This window comes from Ctenocephalides felis, unplaced genomic scaffold (assembly GCF_003426905.1).
Source record: "Ctenocephalides felis isolate EL2017-DRISC unplaced genomic scaffold, ASM342690v1 CF-g0.4_SCAFFOLD_01604, whole genome shotgun sequence".
Taxonomy (NCBI): Eukaryota; Metazoa; Arthropoda; class Insecta; order Siphonaptera; family Pulicidae; genus Ctenocephalides; species Ctenocephalides felis.
This window is the reverse complement of record NW_020537758.1, coordinates 34,624,427-34,645,780: the sequence shown is the minus strand read 5'-3', so window position 1 is coordinate 34,645,780 and position 21,354 is coordinate 34,624,427. Positions and strand designations below refer to the sequence as shown.

Here is a 21,354-nt window from a genome sequence, read left to right as displayed (position 1 = left end):
TTCCATTTGCTGTTGCCTACGAAGCATTTTGGCCTCTCGAGGTGTTCTCGTTGGCGCGCTGATCTGCCACTTTCACACGTGCAGCATCCTATTTTTCAGCATACCAATGGGAATTATACCCACAATTAGGTGGTGGGATACCCATAATCAATAATAATGATTATGTATATGTATTCAGCAATTTGTACGATAGTAAAACTAGTATTCACGGTTTTTAGGCATATTTTTTACACAAGTTGGTTGAAGCTTTCAATTTTGTCTGATTATGGATTCAATCTCGAACTACACGTCTTGAAAGTGATTACCATTGCTGAGGTTGTCGTAAATCGATGTAAAAGCTTTTAAAACATCAGGAGGTAAGGGAAAATAATTTTGAATATAAGTATCGAGCTCTCCACTTGCGTCAGCGAGCTGGTAAGAGTCCTATAACTCAAAAAGTAATCATCAAATCAACTTGAAATTTTCAGAGAATATTTTCAAGATATTACAAATGATGAAAATGCAAAAAATAAAAATAGATTTTTCAAAAATTCTAAGTACCCCTAACTCCTTAAGGCCGTTCATTGGATACGATTCACTACCTCGCGTTTAAAATTAAGTTTTGTGTTTTGCAGTGCCTTATTAATATTTTTCATTTATTAATGTGAAAGTTTATTTATTGTGAAAGTAATATTAAATATGTGAAAATGTATATGTTTATAATAAATAAATATTTAAAACTTTTGAATTACATGAATTACTTAAATTTTTATTCTGAAACGCTCCATTAGCCTTAACCTTAAAATTAATCGCGTGTGTGTTAATTATTTGTTTTTTTTTTATCATTAGATATAAATATAACTTCATTTAAAATGCAAATTCGTATTTTAAGTATAATAAATATTATAAATATTGTTAATAAAAATTCAGTGACAAAATATTTATTACAGACTCACTTGGCCGTTTGCTTTGTGTATATAAATAATATGTGAATTAAAAGTTAAATATTACCACATTTTTAATATCAGGTGAAAAACGTATAATTCATATCCGAGATGCAGTTCTTTATTACAAATGTGCCATGAAATATATATCTAGAATGCTTTTGTAGATTCATAGATTTATTCCACATTTAATTTTAACTGAAGATACAGTTCCTTACAATACATAAATAAAGAAAATACAATTACAATAATAATATATGCCATGAAACAGTTAATGAAAGCACTTATGAAGGCTTTGTAAAGGATATTTCAATGATTTTATTTGGAGTTTAATTTTAAATTTGCATATCTCTTACTTATCATTTATTATATTGTATATTTCCATTTTTATTATATTCTATATTTTTCCATCCATATATATTATATATGCTTGTACATATTATGTGTGTATACGCATTTGTAAGTTCATGAATGTGTGTATTCATATATACACATATGTGTATGTGTGTGTTTATATATACCGATATGCCTGGATTTATGATATTTGTAAAAAAGGGCACTTTCGCGTCATTTTTATTTTCAAACATTACGTAATCATTACAAAACATTTCCGTAATCCATCTTACGTAAACAACATTACGTAAAATAGGCGAAATTATTACATATTTCTTACATTAATCTTACGTAAAAATGACGAAAATATGACATTTTTTGCCTAAAAGTTACAAAAATATTACGGATTTTGGCGTAGTGGACGTCAGTTCCTTTTGAAAGACTTTTTCAAATCTAAAGTATTTTGTTTGAAACCAGAATCATACTTATTATTGAAAACTTATATAAAACCAGTAATTTTGTAACATAATATAATAATAATAATCACTAATCTTGAAAATTATTATTTTCTTTATATTTAGTTTTAATCTCCTAATTTGATTTAACTACGATAGTAAAATTTTTCGAGTATTTCTTTTAATCCTTGAATTTATGTGACGGTTATAACTTTGTTTGCGTATAAAATTTAAACAAATTTTTGTGACTCCTCCTATAAGCACATTTTTCATGAATTTTTGATATTTTGAAAATTTCTTAATTCAAAAATATTTATACAATTCTGGGCATTTTCAAATTTACCCTGCTTTGTATATGCTTTAAAATATTTGAAACACTTTTATTTTTATTTTAAAAATTTTATTATAAAATTTTATTAATCTACTACATAATATGAAAATAAATGTATATGTATTTTTTAGCAGTTATGGAAATATTTTATTGATTAACTGAATTTTGAACGGCTATAAAAATTTCGTGGTGTTGTGTAATTCTTAACTTATATTCTATAAACAAATTTCATGTGGGTAATTAAAATACATTGCTTAACACTAGCTAAACATTGACAGACTATTAGTTATAATATAATAGCAAATGTATTATTTATCTTTTTTAAAATTAAAATTTAGATTCGATTTTTTTTCAAGTCTAAGTTTTCAAAAATTAGTAAAAATATTACTATCCGACTTCATTAATTTAACTCCAAGTTGGGGGTAATTGATATGCAATATAGTGATAATTATTGAACACCAAATATTTATTAAAAATTTAATTATATAAGGTGAATTTACTTCATGCATTATTTTAATTTTCAATCAACATTATACTGACCTGTGGCTCAAATCCGCGAAAACCGCAAGCCGCAGATCTCAATCTTCTCCTCAGATCATCATCGATTGGCCTCCACTGAATTTGTTCCATAACTGCCGGACATTTTTTGACATCAATACACCTACAAGAAGAAGGCAATCGTTGGCCAGAGGTCACAATGCCCCTTTCATTAGAAAACTTTCCTTTTGGTGGAACTCGTGTCATGATTCTTTCGGAAGCTGCAGGGTCGAGGTCGAACAGACCCGTGTAATCGAAATCTTTGCTGTTGAAATCATTTTGGTGGCTTTCATGTTTGGGTTTGAAAGGATGATCTTCGTGAAAATCATTTTCAAGAATATCATATTTGGGTTTAAAGGGATGCTCTTCATCCAAATCCTTTTCATGTCCATGGTGGGAAAAGTCGTGATCGTGGTCATGCCAATCTTCATCACAACTATGGTGATGGTAACGATGATGGTGGTCGAATCGTGAAGGCCAGGAAGACACAGGTCCTAAATAAAATAAATAATAATAATTTTTTATAGCATACATTCAAGCAAGTTGTTTAAACCTCTCTATTTCTTAAAAAATTCATACCAATATCATCAATGAATATTTTCAAATCCACATAAATGCAATTAAAAAATATTAATTTATGTTGACAACGTCGAATATTGTTTCTTTGATAAGATTATTGATAATTAATTTACAGAGAGAAAATGTTATGTTATAAGATTTAAGCAATTGTACGATTTGCACCTGGCCAAATGATGAATATCAAAAGCCAATACAATATATATATATATATATATATATATATATATATATATATATAGTTTCGTTAAAAATGTGAGCATTCTAAGATCTTCTGGTTTTTTAAAAAAGATAGCATTTTTGAATTAACTTTAATTACATACTAAACCATACATACATCCAATTTTTCTAACAAGTGTTTAGTTATATCTGCAGATGCATAAAAATATTTTTGTTTTAATTTTTGATCATTTTCATTACAACTAAACTAAATAGAAGATAATTTTATAAATTAATAATAATATTTCTTTGTAATTATTATTTTTTAGACAATTTTTGCCTCCTTTTGTCAAACATAACGCTTTGTTATAGTGGAGTTTGCTGCTTTTTTGTCACAATTTGAATTGCATAAAATAATATCAAAGATAGTACAATACTTTGCATATTTCAAAATAATACTCAGTTGGTTCAATTACTTTATTTGTTAATTTCTAATTTCGATGGCTATTTATGCACAACATTAAATGTTTAATTTTTTTATGAAAGAATGAATATTCAATATGTAAAAAAATATTTCTACATAGACATCATTTTTTATTATAATTTATAAATATAATTAACTGTGAATCAGCAAAATAGATTATACCATTAGCTTTGGTTTTTAATACAATTTTTAATTCTATCATTAAGCATTTTAAAATTTTTGTATAGGTGAACAATATGAATATATATAATATGATAATAGTTTTACCGTGATGGTTTCTAACCAATATAACTAAAATACATTGTTAGATATAAAAAACTTTTTAATCTTTAAAAACTTAAAAAATCTTTGTATATTTAGCCTGGTGGATAGATTTAATTTTGTTTTCTTTTTTAAAAATTTACATTAAGTGTTGTTTAAAATCGTAAATTCTGAAGTCCGGTGAGAAAACTTTTGCAATACCCTCCGTATACTTATTAATATGAAATACCAAATAACAAGATATTTTAATCAGAAGTAGATTTTTAGGTAAACTGTTGATTAAATTCCTAAGTTTTGCTGGTTTCTTTATGACCTATATTATATTGAAAACCCTGGAAAATCATTAAGACTTGATTTTTTAATATTTTCATTGAGAACTTATAAATAATTTTGTTCATATTTTCAGAGAATAGATACATACAAATAAATACATATGTAATTATTTTACTTTATGCAATTGTCCATTAAATTTTGATGTTTTTATTTTTGTAATTCACAGTTGAAGGTATATATTATGATACAATTTTCATAAATATAAATTAAATGTTAGAAAAAAGTAACAACTTAAAAAATATTTTTATTCGTGATTTAACATTACATATTGCCAATAGAAATTATTTTGCCCAATAGTAGGCAATAAAATTATTTATTTTAATTAATTCGTCTGACATGATTTTTTTTAAATTTTAACGTGTCGTTTTTTAATTTCCTTGCAACTTGCAACCTAAAATATATAAATCTAAAAATATTTTTTCTTACTTTTAGGTTCTAGAAATTTTAACAACATTTTAACAACAAACACTGCAACCATTAATTTATGTCAATATTTAAATATTAATATTAATAATATGTCATATTATGTGGAACCTCAAGTAATTACTTTTTTTATATTTTGATTCTGATGATTTTAATTCCGCTTTTAGTGAAAAATATACAGCAGTTATTTCGGGTACTCGTATCAATAAATATTTTATTATTTTTTATATAAATCAATTTAATAATATATACACAATAAAATATTGATTTTGAATCTTCACAATTCTCAGCAATTATCAAGTTTTTATAATTAATACACTTGTACATATTTTTCCTACGCCAATAATATGTTTATAAAATCAATACATTTTTTGAATAACAAAAAGAAATGAAACAATATGTCAATTTGAAAAACAATCTAACTAATATTTGTTGAGATATTATGTTCCACTGAGTGATTTAATTTTTTTATCGTCATTCAATTTATTAGCTTGTTGGTTTTTTGGGACAATAATCAAAACTTGTCAAATAATCAAAACAACCAACACCCCAATGTTTGTCCTCGGTCTTTGTAATTTTATTATTATAAGAAACATTTTTAATAGCTTTGTCATATGGAGCAATTCCTTTTAAAACTTTTTCATTTCTATAAGGCAATTTGATATTTATAAATTATCTAACAATTTTATTGTCTATAGTTGAAATATTTATAAAATATCTAACTTAGTTTTTTGCATATCAATAATAGATTCAAACAATGATAATTTTGAAAAACTTCTAGTAGAAATTTTATATATTGATCTCATGTATAACATTCTTATTACAATAATAATGATAATATTTTCTTCGTAACTATTTATTTTTATCAATTTACGCTACAAAAATGCTTTTATAAGATTAAAATTTTTTGAAGTTAAATAAAATTCCGTTAAAAATTCATTCAACATTTTAATTCTTTTTCAACCGTATGTCAAGAAGTATTAAAATCCTTTTTTGCTAGAAAATATAGACCAAATATATGCCTCCTGTTGAAAATTACCTTTTACATCTATTTTCGATGATCTTGTCAAAAATTATTATATGATTTTTTTTATATAGACAGATTGCATTTTATAAATGAAAACCTAAACTAAAACAAATTTTTCATAAATTTTTCGTGTTATTTGGAATATTATAGAATTTTTTACATCAATTTATATTTTTTAAATATTGTGCTAACAATTACAACGCCAGTAGAACTGATGTTATCATATGTTAAGTATACATCTAAAAGTGATATAACAATATCAAAACTGTAGTTAACAATTTCAAAATTATCACTTGGATGATCTTTGTTGATATTAAATTTTTTTAGCATTTTGTAGATGTTAAAATATGAACAATTATTTTTTTATATTCAAATAATAATAATTTTGAACACCGATTTATCATTTCAAAAACCTCAACAGTTAATTAAGAATTTTTTACACTGTACTTAATGTCCACTTTTGTAATATTATTGCTTCAATAAACTAACAGAAATTCATTAATACTCTATTTATTCCTTTTTTTTAATTTTTCGAATCATTCAATATAAACATTTATACTGTAAAATATATTGATAGCAATTTAAATTTGTTTCTCAAAAAGTTATATTTTTCAGCTTGTTTTAAAAAATTAAATTAGCCGGGAACTTTTTGTGGCAGATCATGAAAGTATAGTTTAATTTTTTATTTGTTACTTTTATAAAAATTGAGAACAATATATTATTTTAATATCATTGCTGTATAACTAAAATATGATTCATAAAACTCTTTGTATTTTTTAAAGAATTACTTTAGCTTTTAATCGCTTTATTTTTTATAATTTGATTTCAAAAAAATTTAAATGCCAATACTTTTAATATTTTATGACTTTGACGTGATCTAACACTATGTTAATAAATTTTACAAAAAAAAATGTAATTTATTCGGATCATTTTCAAAATAATGCAATATTTATCAAATATACAAACTTTACCTCATCAAAACGTAACAAATAATAATGGAAGACAGTATTAGATTATTATCATTTATGAAACATATTATTTTATTATAATATCAAATTTGATGGTTGCTAATTTTTAGCAATTATCATGTAAATAATTGCTCGATTTTTTTTCAATTTTGCCTCAAATTCCACATCCTTCAATGAAAAATATATAAATTGAACCAAATTACTAATATGATTTTGAAATAAATATATAGTTTATAAGACTATATATTATTTATATTAATTATCTTATGGCATGATGTCAGGAGGACGCCATAAATGTTTATTAATTTAACAATATCTGACTGCTCTATATTTTATTAAACAGTCTTTTCTGTTTATTCTGCAATTGAATCCAAAACTATTTTTATAATGTTTTATGTTTTTCTTACACAATTTTATATAAAAGGAAGCAACTTACAATGTGGATACTTACTCGATATAATAAAAACAACTGTTAACGATAAAATATTACCAATTTACAATTTTTCTCAACTAATTCATGATAATTTCAATTCAAATTTTGATAAAAAACTATGTAAAGTTAATTATTTGCATGTTATATTTTTATGTAATTAATTATTTACATGTTGTATTTTTAATGTAATATTTATGCAAAAAGTAACATAAAATTATCTTGAGATAATATCTTATAATTTTTAATAAGGTTGATTAGACATTTTATCTTGGCTTATTCCCGATTTATATAAACTATAAAAATAGTGATGAATGTTTCAAAATCTCATTTTATTCGAATTTTGTATCGTCATTTTAATTATAGAAAATGATCTCTTATCTCTCTAAACGAGGCAAATTCAAAATTACATTTCTACTGCGTTCATTGGTTTCTTATCAGATAATAATATAAATTCAGTAAAAAACTGATGGTTGAATGTGAATATATATATATATATATATATATATATATATATCTAATTGTCATAGAAAACCATAAAATTGCAGACGTAATATAGAACTTTGCAATATAATAGAAGTGTGGTGCTTTGAGATGTAATTAAATGTCCACGCATTTTTATCTTTGATTTTGGTAATTTAATATCACATCACAATTTTATTTTCAATAAAAATCGACAATGACCTCAGTTTGCTAAATTAAAATATGCAATATAATAGAAGTGTGGTGCTTTGAGATGTAATTAAATGTCCACGCATTTTTATCATTGATTTTGGTAATTTAATATCACATCACAATTTTATTTTCAATAAAAATCGACAATGACCTCAGTTTGCTAAATTAAAATATGCAATATAATAGAAGTGTGGTGCTTTGAGATGTAATTAAATGTCCACGCATTTTTATCTTTGATTTTGGTAATTTAATATCACATCACAAATTTATTTTCAATAAAAATCGACAATGACCTCTAAATTAAAATATGCTAAATTTCTTAATATCTTGAGTTTTTAAATTTTACTAATTGTTGCATAATATATGGAGTGAGCAATGTATAAAAACGTTTATACATAAATTAATAATTCGAACTTTTTTAAATATATTATATTATTTCATGTGAAAGCGAAATACTAATAATGTTAGAAGGATTTTTATGTAAATTTTTGAATTAGGATAGGCCTTGGGGATTATTTTGGATTAGGATAGGATTTTTATGTAAATTTTTGAATTAGGATAGGCCTTGGGGATTATTGCTAATGTTAATCGAATCTGGAACTGATTATAACAAATATATACTTCAGTAGATATAATAGATATTCAATCGAATTATTCATATTTTTTCACTACACTTTTGTATTAATTCATCAATTTTGCCAGCATAAAAGTGCGAATTATGGCATGTTAAAGCAAAAATGTAATTTTTTTTCGAAAAATTTTTTGTATGTTTAGTTTTTTTTATAATTTATTTCTCGACTTTGTATACACGTACATTAGTCATATATATTTTATAATTAATCTTTACACTTTCATTTTATTTGCTTGTATATAATTGTATAGTGCACTATATATTCTTTTCTTTGGCAATAATGTTATGAAATTGGTTGAGGGAAAGATTTTTTGCCTTACTATTATCTCCATAGTTCTTGCCTACCATTTTCCCATTTTTTGCACTCCATAATGGCGTGCTCAGCATCCGCCTTAGTTGCTCCACCCAAGCAATAGCAATTAGAATCGATATTGATCCCAATTCTACTTAGGTGAAACGGAGTGTATGTAAGGTTAAATTTTAGTTTACATAATGAAGAAACAATTATCGACAATCAGTAAACTCGTCATACCAAGCTCCTGATAGGTATTGCTTCTTGCATTGTGCCGTAAAATTTACCTTTGATCTGTTTTGAAGCATGATAATCCAATTACCATTCTTTGCGAATCTTTGCTTTGCAGTAATTTTTATGTCTTTATAGGATAAACCATCCTATAGTAACTATTGCATCCTTACCGGCTTTTTCCACGTGGCTTTTCCCTTTTTCACTTAAAATTTATTTCGCAATTTTTTACTATTATTTTATTACACTTTTTATTAATTTATGAATTTTGTCAACATGAGATTGCGAATTATGGCATGGCATGGTAAAGTCATGTAAAAGCAAAAATCTTATACAATTCATTTTCGATAAAAGCTTTTTATATTTAGGTTGGAACCGCAATCGTTTTTTCTGGAAGCTACATATAAATATATAAATACTTTTACAATGAAACATTTTTTTATAACATTTGTGGAAGTCATCAATAATCGCGTTTTGGATTTCACGGAAATACCTAGTCTTTTTATTTATTAAGGCTGCCTTCGAAGTTGAATGTGGTATATCTCATCTTATTTATTAGATCCCGGACTTCAGATAAATATTTAGCATCGAGTCTAGTAAGTAATAATTGATACTTTTCCTTTTTTTAGTGATATTAGCTGACACAAATGCTTTTTTTCTACTAAGATGAACCAAAATTCTAGGTTGTTTGGAATGAAGTCTGGAATATGTAGCTTATGACCAATGGTTTTATCCTGTTTGCATTTTTTTTATTTTATTGATATATTATTTTCATATCTACCAGACAGAGGTGCCTGGTATAAGAGATATAAAACAATTTACCATTTATATATATATATATATATATATATATATATATATATATACATATCGTTTATGCCTATTTCATTCCACATTTATAAGCCTTATATTTAAATATCTTTAAATATCTCTTCAATATCTTTTATCTTCAATTTCTTTATAACATTTCTTTATTTTTTTTTCAAGTTTTTTTCATCATCTTGATTTCGATGGGAAGTTTATTATATATTTAACTTAGAGCTTCATATGATATTTTCTCTCATTTTCTTTTTTCTATTATGTTCAATGTGAAAATTTTCATATTGTCTAGTGTAGTGTTCATGTATATCTTCATTTATGTCTATTATTGTACTTGTTTTTATTCTGTTGTATTTCATTTTGTGTATTAATTTGCATTTCTCTATTTTATGGATTTTGTGGGTGTTAAATGTGGAAAATTATATAATATTTTTATGGTTTTATTTTTTATTTTTTGTGCGTCATGTAGTTTAGCTTTATCTGCTTGGCTTCATGTTATTATTTCATATAAAATTATGGGCATTATATGCGCTTAAGGATTAGTATCTCATGTTTTTTGCTGAAAATGTGGATCCTTTTCAAAGCTCCCGATAATGCCGCTATTTTTTTATTTTATTTATATGTTCTGTCCATGTTAGCTTTTCATGTATTGTTAGGCCCAGATATTTTATGTATTCCACTTCTTCAATCTCTATATTACTTATTTTAATGTTTATTTTAATAGTTTTCTTACATTTTTTTTGCTTGAAATAAATATATTTTGTTTTTTCAATAATAATCGTTAATTTATTTTCAATTAGCCATTCCAATTTCCGATTTCATGTCTGTTTTGTTAATCATTGCTTCTAGCAGTTTTGCTTCTAGTATTTTGTCTGCATAAACTATGGCATTATCGTCGGCATATATGATGTACATTTTCTTTATTTTTTCCTATTGAAGATTATTTGTATAGATGAGGTATAACAAAGGCCTTAGTACTGAACCTTGTGGGACTCCACAGTTTATTTTTCATCCTCACTTGTCACGTCACCAACCTTACAGCTTTTTCTGATAAGAAATCTTTACAAACCTTGTGACAAACCTTCTAATGCCAGTTCTATTAGTTTAATAAGTAATATATTGTGATCCACTATATCAAAAGCTTTTTTTAAGACAATAAATATCGCTACTATGTTTGTTTATTTACGTTACTGTTCTGCGTTGTTTTCGTTCCAATGTCAATGGTCACCACTTTCGTAAATATAGTGATTACAAATATATTTATATTTTAAATATTGTTTTATTTTAGAATGACATTTTTTAAATTCAAAACATACCAACTCATTTATTGTTTTCCGTTTCATTCTTTATTTCTGTCAACGCCTGTCCGATGACTCCCACAATCAATAACTCTGTGTAAATAAAAATAAATCCTTCCAAAAAATGTTTGTGCAAAATTGATTGGTAATTTAGGAGTCCAGTTTTATCGGTTGTAACCTTGTCATCGCCTATATGTAAGAGTTGTATTGAAAAAATTTCATTGAAACCATCTCGAAGCATCGGTATATGCATGTTTTTTGTTTTTTTTTAGCTTTGTATACAAGTACCAGGGGCGTAACTACCGCCGTATCAGCCGTATCAATGATATGGGGCCCCCGGGCCCAGGGGGCCCCCAACGAGCGTTAACAGAAATTGAGAAAAACTTTTTATTTATTTCACAAACGACAAAGTCAAAAAATCAATTCATTTTTATTGTCGGGATAACCTACATCGATTATCGGCATGTTTTGCCTACGGGGTTTCCCCGTTTAAACCTCAATAATCAAGGAAACACCCTCTATAAACAATGTACAGTTATGCGTACCCAAAATACAATGATATGTTGACAAGCGACGAACGAACAACAGGGATTTCTTTTAATAAGTAATATTTTTTACAACTGACCCAAAATGGACAAGAAGTACAACATTTGGTACAGAACTAAAGACGTTAGAAAAAATACAATCATATGATAATTCCCAGAGTTAGTCGAAGGTTTTATATATTGAAAGTGTTTTGGTTTAGTGGTGATTTGTGGAAAAGTGTTAGTGGTGATTTAAAGAAAACAATGAGTGAAAAGAAAGAGATTACGCCAGCGGAGCTATGAAACGAAAAATTGAACAGAAAAAAGATGAAGTCATAAAAAAATTGCCAAAAATTTCTTAAATCGAAAAAATATACACTTTTTTGGCAATAGCAAACAACGCTGGTCAATGCTAAATCAAGATTCTTCCGAGGAATATTTAGTTACACTTAAAAGGGTATGCCCTACCAGATGGTCTTCAAGGAACGACGCCTTATTAGCAATAAGCAAAAACTATTTATTAATAGTAAAAACTCTGTATAAATTAAATTTAATTTCTAAAAAAAAGATGAACGTGAAGAATGTAAGAATTTAATTAACCTTTTAGAAAGCTATGATTTTTTAGTGCTCGTAACATTTTTTTCTTTATTTTTTCAAATTATTAATCCAATTTCGAAAGCTCTACAGAATGTGAGTAATGACTTACAACAAACTAGCATACTATTAGGAAATCTTTTAAAGAGTCTGCGCGAATTGAGGCATGAAAATTCATTCATTATTTTGTTAAGGAATACTAAGGATTTAGCAAAGAATTGGAATATAAAAACAATTTTTAAAAACAAGAGGCGGAAGATAACAAAGCGATTTTTCGATGAGTTATCACAAGACAAGAGAATTTTAGACCCTGAATCATATTTTAAAGTAAACGTTTACTATTGCTATTTAGATATTTTAATTTCTCAAACAAAATAAAGGTTTCAAAACCTTTGTGACGTAAATAGTATGTTCAGAATATTGCAACCGGAAAAACTCATGTCTTCTTCAAATGAATAAATAATAATTGCTTCCGGAAAACTGACGACAAAATACTGCGGTAATCTTTGCGATCAATTGATAGCTCTAAAAGCATGCTTAAAATCAGAAATCGAAAATATTCATTCCATTAAGGAACTCGCTGAATTATTATTAATAAAATTTAATAGTATTGCATCCAGTTTTCCGGATGTAATAACAGCTTGCATTTTATTCTTAACCCTTCCAGTTACAACCGCAACTGCTGAAAGGAGTTTTTCAAAATTAAAATTAATCAAAAATTATCTCAGAACATCAATAAAACAGGAACGTCTATCAGACCTGTCTCTATTGTCCATAGAGGCAGAAACATTAGAAAAACTAAAACATCATCAGCTATAAATGACTTAATAAATCAGTTTGCTGATAAAAAGGCAAGGAGAGTGAATATTTAATTTTAGTTACTTGTAAAATATTAAAAATAATATTCGATGTATATTTGAAAATTTGATAAATAAATGTTCTTTTAATTTTATTAAATGAATTTATTAATCTTTTTATGTTTCTTTAAATTATGAAAAATCTTTAGGAGGGCCCCCAAACCAATTTTGATATGGGGCCCCGCCAAGGCACGTTACGCCCCTGACAAGTACATTAGTTAGATACATTTTATCAATCAACTTTATAAATTTTATTGAATTGTATATACGCATACGTGCATATTCTTTTTTTATTGTCAAAAATATTATTAAATTAGTTGGGAGGAAGAATTTTAGCCTTACTATCAACTTTTACAACATTTTACCACAATTGGGATGATTTTATGCAAACTTTGATCTCATCAGCTTTTGTTGAATATAATTTGATAGGAGTATTTGTTGGAAATAATTTCAAAGAGATTTATCAGAATGTTGAATTAAATTATTAGAATGCCAGAAAATAATTCGTATTCGTTTTCAATATTTTTATTCTATTTTAACTAAGGTGGCCATGTGTCTCTGATTGGCAATAGCTCAACGATGAACATGTTTTCAGTAAGACCGATATCATCACACCCGATTATTCTGTATTTTTTAATAAGTAAACCATTCCTCGTTTCCTTTAATTTTTACTCCATTGAGCATGCATTTGGCGCATACATCCTGTTAATTATTTTTTTCAAATGTCGAATACTAGCATATACTATTCATGGTAACGAATACGTTTGCTCAATTTTAGTACCCAAGCAATTATTTTATTTTACAATTTTTAGCTATCAGATTTGAATTTAATTTTTAAAATTTCGCACATTCGCGTTGACGTTGATGTCACCTTATCGGAATATATTAATTTTGTATCCATATACTTAATAAACGGTATCATCAATATCTCAATTATCATAGTATTCATCATCAAGTGATTGAGTCATGTGATCTTTGCAGTCATCACTGATTATTGAAAATTTGGCTTAATTATCTTTAATTAAAAATAATTTTCTGTGATTTTTTTTCTTACTTGCATATTCTCTCGCGATTAAAATATACACAATTTTCGCGTTGACTTTGACGCTACCTTGTTTGAATACATCAATATCCATTATTCTATTTATCAGATATAGGGGAGGTTGGACACGGTTGTGCCACTTCTTCTGATCAGCAATAATTGTATCACTATACCAGTTATCTGGGAGTAATGCAAATTAAACTTGAATTTGGTAATTTGAACATTTGTCTACATGGAAATATTGAAATAATGTCCTTAAATACGATAGACTAGTCATAAAATCAAATCCTATAAAAAAGGGCAAGTATCATAACCATCGTATTTTTAATAATTTTTATGAAAGTTTTATTAGTGCAAAAAGTTTAAATACGACATCTAAAATAATCATTGTATTTATATCATTTATATTATTGTAAGTTCTAAATTATATATTTGTTAATAACCCATATTAGCTGAAGCATTCGAATATATACAACATTAATCACATAATTTAACGTAATCATTTATTTTTGAAAAATAATAATTTACTAATATATTTTTGAAACCACTAGCTTTTGTGTCTACAAAAATTTAATTCGACTCTTCATTGTAAATTAACAATAACCAGTATCTTCACTAATTTTTAAATATTTGTACCACAGATATTTTAGTATTTTAGAAAATATAAATTTTCCAAACATAATTTTGAAATTACGGAAAATGTTTGAGCTTTTGAAAACATACCATTAATTTTGTAATCAATATCATCAGAACATACAACATTTATTACGAAAACATTATTTATATGTTACTTATTATTGTTATGCCGTAATATACTATATTGAAATTGCAATGGATCTGTGCAATTAGTCAGATTGATATTTTATTAGGATGTTTTTTTTTAAATCAAGTACGTTAAAGATTTTGCAGATATTTAACGTAGCTTTTGAGATTTACAGTTTTTGCATTCAAGTCTATCGATAAACTCACATATATTAAAAATCAGTGTATGTAAAGTTATTTATATTTATTTTTATTGTATCTGAAAATTTTGTTAAAGGGCATGTTTTTGTAAAAAAAATTGTGTACTCATACATTTTGAAATAAAAGTTTTTTAATAATAATTTTGACTTTATATATACAATCGCAGTATATTGTAGAATATCCTAACTTAGTTTACTATCCATAATTATGTAAATTATTTTTGCAAACTTTTAAGCTTCCCAGGTGACTGTGAAGAGTCTGAAAAATGACCCTAGTTATTATTTATAATTTTATAAGAAAAATGAATATGGAGTATTTTATTATTACCATTTATTACGAGTTTGTTAAATATTATATTATCATGATAATATTAATGTTAATAATAAAATTAGCAATATTATCCAAACATTTGATATGTAATGTAGTGTAACATTGACTCTTCCATAATTTACTAAATTTTGCTTCATTTCAATCGCTGCATATTGGAAGGAAACAATTCATGTAATAGCCAATATTCTAAATTTGCACACAAATGTGATATTAAATTTAGATGAAAAATTCTTGCTCCAGGAGAAAAACTTGAAAGCAATAAGTCCCAAGAAAAACTGGCATCGAATGCAGCAGTATTAATTTTTACTAATGATGAGTCTCGAAATCGCAAATTCATCATCATTCAATAATATATAAATATATATACACCTCTACAATTTCCTGTAGCCAACGCATTTTATTCTTCTTACGTTTGATTGCAATGTTAAATAAAGTAAAAAAATAGTTAAAGTATTGTTAAAATTTTATCATAACAGATTATTTTTTTAGATCAATTGTAAATGATTAAATTCATATAATTTAATAAAGATAATAAATATTTTATATACGTAGCGAAGCGCTGTTCTTCTATAATTCTCTGTTGGCCATGCATTTTATTGTGTTCATCTTAACTCTTGTATTTTTAAAAGTTTTTTTAATAATAAATGAATACCTATATGACAAATTTATAAAAAAATATTCAATTATATACAGTATTTTTAGTACAGTAATAACATATTAGAATTTTACATAACAAAATTATTTTGATTTGCCATTTTTGCGAAGGTATTTTACAAATACCCTTGCATCTGTATTGAATCTAGGTAAGTGGCTATTATTGATAAAAGTAAACAATACTAAATAAGCCATCGTTTTCATTTTACTATATTTACTAGTTTATAAATCAACTAAAAATATTCTGATTGCTATTTGTTCAAAGAATTTAAAACAATTTTTGCTTTACCCTGACAGAAAAACTTGAAAGTAGCTAGTCACAAGAAAAACTTGCGTCGGGTGCAACGAGCTTTAATATAATAATATAAAAATTTTATGTTATACTAATGATGAGCCCCGAATATTCAATATTATTTAATTAAGAAAATATATAAAATAGAAAAACTGGCGTCGGGTGCAACGAGCTTTAAGATAATAATATAAAATTTTATTTTATACTAATGATGAGCCCCGAATATTCAATATTATTTAATTAAGAAAATATATAAAATAGTTTATATATATATATATATACTATATATACATATATACCATCTACAATTCTTTGAATATTTTATTCTTTTCACATATAACTGCAATGTTGTTTTAAAATTTCAAAATATTCGTATAATTTAAGTAGTATAAAAATTTTGTCATAATAGCAAATTGAATTTTTCAAACCGTTTTGAACTAATACAAATTTAACATAATTTTAATGAGGCAATTTAAAATACAGAAGATATTTTTATTAAATACTTCTATAATTCTTTTTATTCAAAACATTTACACATTCAATGCGTTTGATTTCGGGGTTCTTTAAGATAAATCCAAAAAATAATGAGAATTATTTTGAAAATTTTTACATAATAACAGATAGAATTTTTAAAAATTTAACCTAATTTAATGATATAAATAAAAAATACTTTTTATACACATTTCTACAATAATCTGTAGTTAAAAACTGTATTTTTATTCTTCTTATGTTATATGGCAGTTCAGACTAAAACAAAATATTTATTTATGTACTTTGAAAATTTCATCAAATCGATTGTTAATTTATCATAATTGAATAATGGTAATACAAATAGTTTTTATATATCCCATCTATAGTAATCTGTAGTACAGTGTAGTCAATACATTTTATTTTCAAAAAAATAATTTAAAGATTTTGAATTTTTTATCATAATAGCTTATTGATTTTTTTATTCCGTTTGGAAATGATTGCAAAATTAACCTAATCCAATGAAGGAGGTAATACAGAAAATAGTTTTTATATATACTATTAAAAAATTATGGACTACAAATTATTGTAAAAGAATTTCTACATTAATTTGTAGTCCATAATTTCTTTCCCCTATTCTGTAATGATTTCCTAGAAAAAGCCATAAAATAATGTACGTATTTTGAAAATTTTATCAATACCAGATTGAATTTGTTATAACTTTTTGAAACGATTGCAAATTCATTTATAAATTTAAACATCATCAATGAAAATTATTCAAAATCTAATTTTAGTTTATATATGAATATAACTACTTCCACGATTCTATGTAGTCAATATATTTTCTTTTGACGTTTGATTGCATTATACTTCAAAATAAATCTAAAAAAATTATTTTGATAAATTTATCATAATAAACAGATTGAATTTATCAGGCCCTAATTCTGGCCAAGATGATTGAAATAAAGAAACTTGACTCTGATTGTTCACTTTTTTATTTCAATAAAAATATGATATAAATATAAAATAAACTTTCACTAAAGAAGCCTTTACGAGGCAATCGTTCAGCTGTCATGAAATAACAGTACTTAACCAATTAAATGTAATTACACGCGTTTAGATCAGAATATCAATGTCAAGTTTCAATGCTAAATAGCATATGTTATGGAAATTGATTCATAAAATAACTAAATATAACTGTTTTGCAATAGAATTATATATAATCAATTTTCTTTATTTTTATTGTCATCGGAAAAAAACATAGAGTATTTCTTTCAATCCTCACTCGAAGGACTTTGGAAAAAGTCAGCGAACATGGCTTACACATTCTTCTGTAATTATTTAAAATAATATTTTGTTGTTACAAATTTACTCTCAAAAGTGTTGTCAAAAATCAACTTTATGCGGTGGTCATTTATAATAAGAAAATTTAAAGTATGTTAAGAAGTTGTGGTGAAATTAAAAATTTACTTATTGATTTATTTAGAAAAACTAATTGGTATCCGCTTTGAAAAAAGTACTATTCCTCTGTATAAGTAATTTACAAAATAAAATGTAAACCAACTTTATAATAGCTATTATAAGCATTTTAACAGCATAATAAACAACTTTTATTTATTTTAGGTTAGGTTAGGTCCGCGGGTAAAAAGGTTTACCTACGATATGTTACAAATTTTTCAACCACTATATTTGAAAGCAGAGGGAAACTAGTGTAACCAGTCCTAATCAACATTTCTATTAGAAGATAAATGGCAATGTTTCAAAATCGATAACAAAAGTATTTTTTTTTTGTTAGTTTTTTTTGTGAGCACTGTCGTTTAGTTTTCGAAACCTTAATATAATTTTTAAGTTTACGTCATTAAATTGTTTTATAAAATGTGTTGTAATTTAAGTAAGTAAGATTCAACAGCTTTTTTATGTGACCTCTACAAAAGCTTACACGTGGGTGGGGTAAAAAGGACTAAGTGAACCTCTTTACCCTGGCGTATGTGTAAACAAAGAAAGATAGTAATTTAAGTCAAAATCAGCAATTTTACAAGAGTTAAGAAGCATAGTTATACCAACTCTGCTCCTGAACATTTCTGACAAAATACCAGATCAAGGTTATATACAGTGTTATCTCCGTAAAAAATGTAGCCATGAAATTTGTATTTTGCGTTAGTTGGATAATGTAGCTATATTTCGTTTTAAATCCATTCAAAATTAAAAATAAGAGTAAGACTGTTTGCTACTTGGCCGTCTCAGTTTAATCCGCCTATTGGGCAAAAAGGACCAGATGACAAATTTTTGAGAAACAGCAAAAAACACATTTTTACAATAATGAATTAGCAGGGACTTTTACTGTACAATTAGCAGTAGTTTGTTTGATATGTGTTATAATTAGTTTGGTTATCACAATTTAATTGCTCAAAGCCATATTGGACCTTTGAGTCCCCCACCCTTCTCTATATTTTTAAAAACACCTGGTTCTAAAATGTATATGTTAGAAACACTATTATCAGTACGTGTAAATTATACCAATTTTGAACAATATACTAAATTTGTCTTTTTGCCAATATTTGTTATATGTTATAATTAATTTGAATTAAATTATTATATTTGACTATGTATTGCGACTTAGTAATTTTTTTTCAGAGTTAAAATTGTTATTGATCTTTTTTACGAGTGGAAACCATTTTTAGCATTTTTAAAAACGCTATTCACAGCATTTTTACTTATATTTAAATTTTAATTAAAATTAATATTAACTTATTCAGACAAATAATTACCATAATGGAATAATTAGAAAAATATGTACAATAATTAATGTATGACTTCAATGAATTAGAAATCAGAAATCGTTATTAGGCAAGATTGAATTGTGTGACCTATATTTCAAAGTCATTTAACGAAATGCAAATATAATTACACAATTTTGAGCATTAATTGATAATCTCTTTAGATTATAAAAATAATTGTTATATGCGATGATAAACATTGTTATGGATCACTTTTAATTTGTTGAAATTAAACTTGTCAGATATGTAAGTATGAAAATATTTTTTTCTAAATTTTCACATATTTTTAGATGTCAATTTCAATTTTTTTCAAATTGTAGATAATATCCCATTTAATTAAGCAAGTAATACTTATGTAATTATACTATGTAATTTACCTACAGAATTATTTATAGAAATCTTATATTGAAATGCCTTTGCTGGATTATAAATGTAGGTAATTTTTCACATGTTTTGAAAGTTTGATAAAAACAATAAATTATGGAAACACCCGTGAAGCAGAACTGAGTTTCAATATAATAATATTCTATCATAAAATTATCACCATTCGAAAAACCCAATATTTTATATTTAAGATCATAAAACAAAGCACACAACTTTTAATTTGATGTTCAAATATTATGTGTTAAAATTATATAGTATTAACATAGGTGTAATGAATTTTTGGATAAAATATTATTATCATATAGGTGCATTTATAGAAATAAGCAAATGTGTATTACCAATTTCATCAGGAAAAATTTAAATATTAATAAACGTAGAAAAAACAAATTGATGAAACTGATTTTGCTGCCCAATGTATTCCCAATTATTATTTTATAATTTATGCTTTTTAAATTAAATGTAGATTAATATTTCATAAAATTTTTACAAGATTTTTTGGCAAGAAAATTTAGCATTCACTTTATTTTAGTCTCGATGAAATGTTTCTGAATGACAATTAGGTATTTTATTAAAAAAGTTTAATGAAGTTTTTTTTTTAAATTTTGAAACGTGAATAACTCTAACTTGATTGAAAAAATTTATCCGAACAAGTATATTTTCTGTAAATTGGTTGGCTACATATATATTGAAATTGTATAGTTTGAATATTTTTAAGTAGAATTTTGTTTAAGCATTTTTATTCTTTAAAGATATGAATTATTATATATATTTATGACAAGTTACCAGTGGCAAATAAAGATTACTTTATAAAAAGAATCTGAGAAAGTTTTGAAACCTCTTAAAACCTCTACAAATCATTTAATGCTTCATTAGTTTTTACATTTAGAAAATGATATTAATTTTCCTGATACGCTTATCAAATTATCACTTCCATACGTGCTTTTCAATGATTCAATTTATATTTTTTCTAAAACTGATAAATTTAAAATTACTACAGTTACTTTAAAAAACTAATAATAAATATGTATTTGAAATATTGTAAATAAAAATTAAAATAATTAATTTTGAAACACACTATTTATATGCAATTTTGTAATTTTTGAGAACTTTATTTATAAAGACATAGTTTGGTATATTAGTTTCCAGCTTTTATGCAATTGTTTATTTTAACTTTTGATTTGTAAAAGTTTGTTCAATTTATAAATATATATGACAAATTTATAAAAAATATTTCGTACAGCGACAAACACTCTAAAATTTTTCAATAAAAATTATTTTAATTT

General features: G+C 25.3%; 2 protein-coding genes across 2 annotated transcripts in view; one reads left to right on the top strand and one right to left on the bottom strand.

Annotated features, from left to right (window-relative positions):
• The window catches only part of LOC113373653, a gene marked incomplete in the record, with an annotated part of 118,503 nt that overhangs the window by 5,162 nt on the left and 91,987 nt on the right, over positions 1-21,354 (top strand).
• Positions 1-21,354, bottom strand: part of LOC113373654 (serine protease 7-like) — a 127,036-nt gene that overhangs the window by 67,184 nt on the left and 38,498 nt on the right. Inside the window, exon 2 of the mRNA XM_026613938.1 lies at positions 2,583-3,073. Coding sequence (XP_026469723.1) covers positions 2,583-3,073 — 491 coding nt within the window. The remainder of the gene's footprint in view (positions 1-2,582; positions 3,074-21,354) is intronic.